Source organism: Cibotium barometz, chromosome 1, assembly GCF_041138505.1.
Source record: "Cibotium barometz isolate CiBa-2024 chromosome 1, ASM4113850v1, whole genome shotgun sequence".
In the NCBI taxonomy this organism is placed as follows: Eukaryota; Viridiplantae; Streptophyta; class Polypodiopsida; order Cyatheales; family Cibotiaceae; genus Cibotium; species Cibotium barometz.
In genome coordinates this window covers 13,923,926-13,933,599 of record NC_141046.1, presented here as the reverse complement: position 1 = coordinate 13,933,599, position 9,674 = coordinate 13,923,926, and the positions used below count along the sequence as shown (strand labels likewise).

At 45.2% G+C, this 9,674-nt stretch overlaps 1 protein-coding gene across 1 annotated transcript in view; it reads right to left on the bottom strand.

Moving 5' to 3' along the window:
* Window positions 1–328: 328 nt before the first annotated feature.
* Window positions 329–9,674, bottom strand: part of LOC147641627 (hydroxyproline O-galactosyltransferase GALT3-like) — a 16,701-nt gene continuing 7,355 nt past the window's right edge. The window contains exons 5-8 of the mRNA XM_086795284.1: window positions 9,647–9,674; window positions 9,337–9,516; window positions 978–1,085; window positions 329–874 (exon numbers count right to left, since the gene is read on the bottom strand). The exon at window positions 9,647–9,674 is cut by the window's right edge and continues 101 nt beyond it. Of these exons, the coding sequence (XP_086651410.1) occupies window positions 662–874; window positions 978–1,085; window positions 9,337–9,516; window positions 9,647–9,674 (529 nt within the window). The 3' untranslated portion in view covers window positions 329–661. The remainder of the gene's footprint in view (window positions 875–977; window positions 1,086–9,336; window positions 9,517–9,646) is intronic.

The window sequence follows — 9,674 nt, the reverse complement described above, 5'->3', positions numbered from 1 at the left end:
AGTGCTCCACTGCAATGTTGGTAATCTCCCCAACATAGTAGGGCCAGACAAATATCTAGGGTGATGTAATGTGATGCACTATCATCACCTTGCCTAAGTGACTAAGGAACGACGTCCATGCTCATGCCGAACATCACCCAACCCAGCAAGGCACCACAGTTGAAGGCAATTCAACAATATTCAACAACTCAAAATAAAGGACACATAACCTTGTGTATTTTCAGCAAAGAAAGTCTCGCATACTGTACATAAAAGTGAGCATCCACAACGATCACGTTCACTAACAAGGCCTTGTTCAGATCCATTTTTAGCACATAGCTAGGGCAGAGAATCCAAATAACACTATAAATTTATTAATGATTTGAGCCAAAAGAAGAACTCAATTTTTGCAGTCTCTCCAATTGTTACATCCTGCTCCGCACCACGAATGAAGCTGGACGACATCCCTTTTTTCTTTTTTCTTTTTTGTTTTTAAAGCCCATACTTCTGACTTTGTTAATCCTTGCACACAGCTGGTAAAAAATGCCACAACTGCAGGGCACTTGCCTTGCCACTCTAAGGGGCATGACCGCAGTATGGTACACTCTTCTTGATTAGGCTATTTAACATGGGTTTTTAGGAACTGTTATGAACATGTTAGTAGATAGTGATTCTGGTCTCATCAACGGTCCTTGCAGCAAACAGGTCCTGCACCTTCTCTAAGTTTACCCCATAAACAAGCCATATGCTTGGGGTTTTGATAGTGTGCAATAACATACCCATCACTGCAACCTATATTGTTGAAGTTTTTATCACTAACATAATGCACTGTATGATTCTGCTTCTTGTATTCTTCAATCCAAATTCCCATAGATACATCTTCGAGCTTAAATAGCTGTAAAACACGGAAGTACATCAAAAGATGAGCCATCTTTGAAACACATAAAGAGGCAAATATGTGCCAAAAAACTTGTACCCCGGAAAAAAAGACTATATACCTTCAAGCTCGTGTTATAATGGGCCTGTACAATGAAATTGGCTATGTCCTTGGAAATGATGTATCCTGGACCAAGAGCCCATGGTGGATAAGAAGGGTGAGGCCATTCCTGCAGTCACCACCAGCAACACAACGCTCTATGTATCAAAAAAGGTGATTTAGCCACCAGTGTAGAATTTTCTTTTTTTCTCTCTTTTTGTGCATACTAGCATCTCATTTTAGCCACATGGTTACTTTTACGACCTTTTCATCCACACACGTTCATAGCATAGGTAGCTAGTTTCTTTTTTCATTTTTCAGTTTTCCCTCCAATTTTTCTCGGATTCCATGGCCTTCCGGATATGTTGGATGCTACTGGCCTCCATAGGATCCAGGTTTGGGCAGGTTCTGGATGTACCCATCACAGATGCAGCAGCAGTTACCACCAGCCTCAATGGGGTACCTCGAGTCACGGTCCTCGTAAATGATCCCTCCATTCATGATGATTACATTATGCTACTGGGACCTTTGCTATGCTTGGGGTTGTATAACCTTCAGTTGTTGGGCCTTTTGTCACAGCTCCTTGGGGAGTTGTTGTGGTGGATGAGCACAGGCTGCATTCTTGGGTAGCAAGAGATGAATGTTGCCTTCATAGTAGCCTTGTTGTGACATGGGGGTGGTTAAGACCGTAGTAATCACAACCTTAGTCTGACTTAACTGCACTTAATGATGTTTAAGAGACAAACAGATATGTGTCAATGCAATGCAGCTATATTAGATGAATGAAAGATGTTACAATGATGATCCAAATGGATCTGTAATGCTGAATATGCTGCCTATATGCTGAATATGCGGGCTGAACTGCTGTCCACTCTTTCCCTTGTCTCCTGGGAAGGAAACGCTGAAAGGAGGCTTGGGAACAGATGCTGAATGCTGAGGGGATGATGAAACGCAGACCTGAGGGCTGAATCTGGACTGTATGCTGCTGCGTTTGCTGAATATGATGCTGATGGAGATGCATTACACTTCTCAGCCTTCCTGGAGCAGAAACGCTGAGGAACTGAGTGCTGAATGGGTGATGCGTTAATCTATCTGCTGCTGATGATGATATGCTGAACTGGTTACTGCTTATGCTGATGATGATGGGCTGAAAACGCATGATGAACAGATGAGGATGCGTTTCCCTTATAGGCGGGTACTGATGCTGGTCGGCCAGTATTGCTACAGTCGGCCAACCTACTGAATGTCCACGACTGCATAAATAATGCCACTAATAGCATAAATGCTAGTCGGCTGATGTAAAATGCCCTTAAAATGCCTGAATAAATCATGATTAAAAGCCTGATGATTCCTGATGATGCTAATGATGCTAGAATGAAGCCATGTTACTGTACACCTGACTGGTGTGCACGTGACATTCCCCGCTGCTAAACTATTGCTGGGTGGATACCTGGCAACCTTTGACTCTTCTGCGATCCTTCTCCTCCGAACCACTACCCCCTTCTGTCTTCTGCTGGGACTGAGGCCGTCTGCAGGAGTGAAATCCTTGAGCCAAGACGCTATGTACTGCGGGAACTGAATGGCAACTACCTGAGTCACCCCTGACCTGCCTCTGGAAACCTTTCACCTACCATCTCCGTCGTACCTGAAGCTCTGAACCTCCTGAGGCGATGTTGGAGCAAACTTCCGTCTTCTGTGGAAGAGAAACCCGCTGCTGCTGCCAGTTGAAGCCAAAACTTATGTGCTCCTTTGATGATGGATGTCCTTCTTCCCTGAGAGTTCATGGGTAACATGTATGCAGGACTGACTGCTAGGATGACTGCTAAGATGACTGCTATGATAACTGCTATGCAAGCCATGTGCAACCCTAAATGCTGTGCAAGAATGCAGATGGATGGGTTACTAATGCAGACCTAAGGGAAAATCCCTAAGGGTGGCTTGCAAAATTTTGAGAACTGGGTTTAACTGTGCGGAAGCGATAAAATTGATGACTGACTGAATGACTGCTGGAATGAACATGCTCTAAGGCTGGTTACCCTGTAACGCTCTGATACCAATGTGACATGGTGGGTGGTTAAGACCGTAGTAATCACAACCTTAGTCTGACTTAACTGCACTTAATGATGTTTAAGAGACAAACAGATATGTGTCAATGCAATGCAGCTATATTAGATGAATGAAAGATGTTACAATGATGATCCAAATGGATCTGTAATGCTGAATATGCTGCCTATATGCTGAATATGCGGGCTGAACTGCTGTCCACTCTTTCCCTTGTCTCCTGGGAAGGAAACGCTGAAGGGAGGCTTGGGAACAGATGCTGAATGCTGAGGGGTTGATGAAACGCAGACCTGAGGGCTGAATCTGGACTGTATGCTGCTGCGTTTGCTGAATATGATGCTGATGGAGATGCGTTACACTTCTCAGCCTTCCTGGAGCAGAAACGCTGAGGGACTGAGTGCTGAATGGGTGATGCGTTAATCTATCTGCTGCTGATGATGATATGCTGAACTGGTTACTGCTTATGCTGATGATGATGGGCTGAAAACGCATGATGAACAGATGAGGATGCGTTTCCCTTTATAGGCGGGTACTGATGCTGGTCGGCCAGTATTGCTACAGTCGGCCAGCCTACTGAATGTCCACGACTGCATAAATAATGCCACTAATAGCATAAATGCTAGTCGGCTGATGTAAAATGCCCATAAAATGCCTGAATAAATCATGATTAAAACCCTGATGATTCCTGATGATGCTAATGATGCTAGAATGAAGCCATGTTACTGTACACCTGACTGGTGTGCACGTGACACTTGTGCTCTTAGAAGCAGGCGGTCAGGGACTAGCCAATGGTGAAGGTTTGGCTTAGCGTTGGTTTTTGTCAGCTTGGTTTTCTTTTCATGCTCGTGTTTCTGAGCTGGCCATTTTGGGATCCAGAGTTTTATGTAGCCATCATAGAATCCTTGAGCTACAAGAAGATTCTTGGGCACCCATCATTGATTGTCATGATAGTGGAAAGAGATCAGGGTGCTTGTGGTGTGGATGGTTGAGGATGTGGAGTTAAGGGTGTTCTGTTGGCAAAATGGACGGAGGTTGCTGGCAGGCCAGACCAGTGTCGTGTTTGTTGCCAACAGGAACACATTGCCGAAGATTGTCCTAGATGTAGCACCACACTAGGAGATGGCGCAAACGAGCCCGTCAGGCACCCCATCATACGGCTCCACCTCCAGCCACTCATGAACGATATGTTGTAGGGAATTGGGTGAAACGGGTTGCCAGGCGTCCCCAAACCCCCACTCATGACCTGTTGCCAGAACCCCCAGTAGAGCACCCAACCGTTTTGCATCCCTGGTGCTGCGCATGATGAGGATGCGGTTCAGTTGGGTAGTCATGATGGTGAGGATGCAGTACACAAAGTTGGTGATACTTTGCAGGGGCTTGGTGCAGTTTTCCTCGCCACCGGAAGAAGCTTATTAAGGACCAGCTTCACTCTGCAGTTACGGGAAGTTCCTATGGATGTTTTGCTTCTTGCAGGAACACAAACTTGAAGCCAGTCAATGTAGTAGATTTCACGTTCAGAAGCCATGAGAGTTGTCACATGGAATGTGCAGGGGCTTGGTGCATCTTTCATCGCCACCCGAAGCAGCTCATTAGGGACCAGCTTCACTCGGTAGTTACGGAAGTTCCTATGGATATTTTGCTTTTTGCAGGAATACAAACTTGATGACAGTCAATGTACTAGATCTGGCAAGATTTTGTCAGGACATTTTTTGGTCAGGAGCTGATGGGACCAAAGGAGGTGTATGTATTTCAGTGTCAACCACTATTTTTCTTGATATTATTGGCCATGGGTCTTTGCACCTGCCAGAGCACAGTGGCTCATTCTTCTGCAAGATGGGGTGTGATTGGGCATTTTGAACGTGTATGCTCCTAATCATAGAGGGGAGAGCATACCCCATTTGGAAAACCCTCACCAATCTTCTTCCTCATGCAGATCATTGGATTGTTGGAGGGGATTTCAACATGGTTGAGTGACATGCTGACAAAAAAGGGGGATATGAGGGCATTGTAGATGGCATCATGGGAGAGTTTTATCATCTCTGTACATGGCAGGACTGTTGATTAGAGGATGACATCCACAGGAAGCCAAACTCTCTCCTCTTTTCTTGGGCTAACCGAAGGAGGGATGCAGGTTGCATTTATGCCCAGGTAGACCGCCTACCTGTTGATGAGTGGGTTCTTGACAGACGTGGGTATGCACTCATAGCACCTTGCAACTTCCAAATCTGACCATTGCCTGGTGATTTTATGCATTAGAGATCCAGGGAGTGCATATCCCAAGAGTCTTTTTATGATTTCACAGCAGGTGGTGATGTATGGAGTTCTCACATTGTTCTACTTGGCAGAGTGTGGCATCGGCATTGGAGCGTGTAAACCAGTGACTTTTAACACAAGGTGGCCCTGGCCAGGAGACAAGATGTCATTAACACGGAGAGAGTTATCATACGTAGATTATCCACATTGCAGAGGGAACATGAAAAGCATCCTGACGCCCAGTGGATCAGATACCTTATGCATTGTTAGAGCTGAGCTTCAACGCTCCACTCTCTTCAGCCAGGGTGGTGATTGGCTAGATGTGACATGTAGGAGATTATGCCTAGCTATGTGCTTCATCCAGTGAGTAGTGGGTCGCATACCTAGGTATGTGCTTCATCCAGTGAGAGTAGTGGGCCGCTCAGGGAAGAAATTCTTGGTGTTTATGGCTGTATGGTGGCTTCCCCATTAGATATCTTCATTGGGACCCTGGTGAGTGGGAGTGGATTGATGCTGCTAATTTGCGAGATTACTTGGCGTTATAAGTCGCCAGCGCCCCCCCACCCCCCCCGCCCCCTCTCTCTCCTTAATTACGAGGTAGTTTCCCTCCTAGAGCGGCCAGCCATGGAGGGAAACACCCCTATTCAGTTGTAATTTTCCTCCTTTGAGGATTCTGAGCATGTACGGCTAGCCCTCGGGCTGCCATTTTTAAATTAATAGAAGGATCTTTTTCCCGTTTTAGAAAAAGTGAGCCCGAACTTATATAGTGATAACCGGGCTATTATAAAGTACATTGACTGAAGTACCTATCAAAGATAACTAGTTGGCTGCCTTCGTCATGGGTCCTGTGTTTGTCTTAGCATCCTTCTTCTTTGGACACTCGTTACGCATGTGTCCTTTTTCTTCGCAGATGAAGCAACGTCCCTCCTCCTTGAGCTTCAAAGCCTTGAAGAGACAGTTTTTTTTCGCTAAAGTCAAATTAGAATTCTTCGAAGGTTGGCCCGAAGATTTTTCTTTTGTCGTGCTAGTCATCGGTGCGGAGAACTTTCTTTGGTGCTTATTCCCCTACTCGGTTACGGTCTTGGTTTTAGAAGAGAACATCGTAGCATCATAAATACACGCATAGTAAATGGCCTCGTCCAAAGTTTTACACTTGTTATTCTTGAACTATAAACGGTACAAGTCGGGTAATCCTGCTACGAAGAAACCCAATAGAGTAGTAAAATCCATCTTCATAGCTTTCATCTGCAAGTCTCTAAATTTCTGGAGGTAGACCTCATAAGTGAGGCTATGCAAGGTCAACCGTCATGGTCAAACTGGCAAACTGAGCAACTATGTCGTAGTCATCCTCCTTCTTGAGGAACTCTTTCTTCAAACTGTACCCAGGTTGTCGGTTTAGGTCTGAGTTCTTTCCACTAAAGCAAAGCCTTGTTCGAGAGGAAACCTGCTACTAACTAAATCTTTTTGTCATCACCATATGGATGAAACTGGAAGTGGACCTGCCACTTATGTAGCCACATGTCCACAATCTCCTTGTTACGCTACTTTTGCTTGCTCCCGAACTGCTCCGGAGTGATGTTGGGGCCTAAACACCAAGGTATCCATGCCCGAGAGAGTAGACAGAGTAGTAGTCAATAGAGAGAGAGAATTTTGGGAAGTCTGCATCTACACGGTGACCTGTGCCTAATGCTCTACAAAAGAAGCCTCGAAAGTAACTTTAAACTTCCGAAAATCAGATTTAGTCACGAAATCTTCGAAAAGATTGCCATCGGTAGCCTCGGGAGCCGACAAGTCTTCGTGTTCGGGAGCAAGCTCCATATCTGATTCTTGGGTCGACATCCTAGAAGAGGAGAGACAAAGAGAAAGCAAAAGCTACCGAAAGCTAAGAGATAACCCACGCACAAAGGGTTCGGGTTGCACTAAGGAGAGCTGGCTGCCAAAGGAAGAGAGAAAACAAGGAGGCACTGCCAACTCGAGATGGTGCAAGAAGCCTTCACAAGAACTGCCGTGCTGAATTGTAGAAGCCCCACACTGGTTTTTTTAAGCCCACATTAGTTTATTTTTTAACTTCCACGCTGATTTTTTTAAGCGCACACTAGTTTTTTTAATTAAAAAAAACTGCCACACTGGTTTTGAAAAGAAAAAACCCATAACAAGCTTTTTGTGAAAGGCCACCCGGATACGTGTTTTTGTTTAAGCCATGCTGCATGCGTTTTTTTTAAAGAAAAAAACAGGGGGCTGCCGTCAAAAAACGTGTGAGAATCCAATCAACGCTAAAAAAAAACATTAAGTTCTAAAAAATCGGGAGGGCTAAAAAAAACGGTGCACCTAGGCTGCTTGGGCTGCCCGCCACCTGAGAACAGCAGCAAACGAAAGAAATTATCGGTTCTCTCTCTCTCACTCACAGCCGACAAAGCTTGGCTTTCTTCTCACCTTGCCCAACTCTCTTCATGCTATCCAAGTCGACCCTCTCCATGATCACAACCCACCTCGGGTTCCAACGATGCAAACTAAAGAAAAAAACACGCTGAAATCTGAAAAAAAACAGCAGTGTAGCCGAACTCATACCTCTTCTTGACCTTTTTCTTTTCCTACCTACCAACTTGCTCGCTCTCCGAGGCATGCTCTGATACCACTATCAAATCCCCAAGGTCTCCTCGTAGAGCAATCCTAAAACCAGACCCGAAACCTACAAAACAAAGTCATAAATTGTGAAGGGGGTGCAGGCCTGACTCACGAATCACCACCCAACCATGACAGCCGTCGGCAAAGCCCACAAGACCTGGCTGTCCCCACCGAGCCACGAGTTGAGCTAACTAGTTAGACGTACCGACCAGCCTCTACCCCATGACATCCCATACCGCCACGAAGCTACCCTCACGGGCCTCGAGATTGCTGCTTGCCTCGGCTGCATGAAGCAGGTGCACGTCTGCACTAGATCTAGGCTCCTGACCGCAGAGCTCTCGCATAACCTTGCGAGACTCTGACTAACTGACTGACCCAAGCCACTCTTTTATAGGCTCTTGGCCGGTCACCGGGCGTCCAAACCTTGTCCAAACACCACAACAATGTAGCCGCCCTTTGGCCAATAAAGCGCAAACTCCAGGAAAGACTTAGTAGGACTGTTCTGGAGTCCCTGGCTGGCCAAACGTGCATGAATCTTCTCATACCAAGCTCGAGGAGTTTGCTTGAGACCATAGAGTGCCTTCTTTAAAAGACACTTTACTTTCATGTCCAACAGCCACAAAGCCTAGAGATTGTTGTACATACACCTCTACCAAGAGATCCTCTTTCAAGAATGCAATCTTTATGTCCAACTGATGCTTACTCCAACCATGGTGAGCTGCCAATGCAGTGACTGTTCGATTAGTTGTCATTTTTGAAGTTGGAGAAAAGGTTTCATCATAGTCTACTCTCTTCTGACCTCTGGCCCTATTGTCATGTGCACAGAGTGTATCTACTGTGTGCGGTATGCACACAAGACTAGCTTCGAGGCTTGGGGTAGCTTGGAGCTAGGCAGGCAGATTGGCGAGTTGGGCTAGGGATGGATTGACGGGCGGGCGGATCTACCCACTCCTCCCACTTCTAGCTGTCACTTACAAGAGCGAGAACAAGAACCACAAAGCTGCATACTCCTACTCCTACTTCCGTGCACTTTCCTTCTTCTCCAACTACCTACTCTAACTGACGACTAGTCTATCTTTCGGCTCAAATACTCACTATCCCTGGTTCTGAGCTCCATAGACTCTAGCCTGGCAACTTAAGTGAACAAACGAGGTAATGTGAAGGTATACTCTAGAGTGAAATTGAGGTGGCTGTAAAGTTGAGGTGGCAAGTAATGTGAAGTGATAAAATTGTGAAATTGAGGTGGTAGTGAAATGAAGTGATACAAATGTGAAGTTTAGATGGCAACTGATGTGAAGTGAAGTGAGGTGAAGTGATAGTGATAGAACCCTACAAATACTTACTTTCTTCCCATCATAGAAACAAAAAGAGTTTGATTTAAAGAATGCAAGAGGCTGCTCATAAATACACATGATAAGAGGCCTACATGACACCATCCTTACCTCTGTACTTATAAACCATTTGTCGTTAGGGTTTCGATGTGGTTGACTATCAAACTCAATCAAGCCACACAAAAGGCCTTTGTTCTTTTTTGTTTCATTTAAAACTGAAAGCACTTCATCAACTCTCACAAAGGTGTCATCATCCGTTTTCATGATGTACTTGGGTCGCATTATTTCTGTCTGCAATTCAAAGTAAGAGCAATAGGTAAGCCAAGAAACTATTAGTAAAATCAAGAAAATGATACCATGTAAAAGCAAAGCAAAAGATACAAAAACAAAAAAGAACATGAAAGTGCCATGAAAAACCTACCCCAAAAATGCATATTGCAATTGTTTTG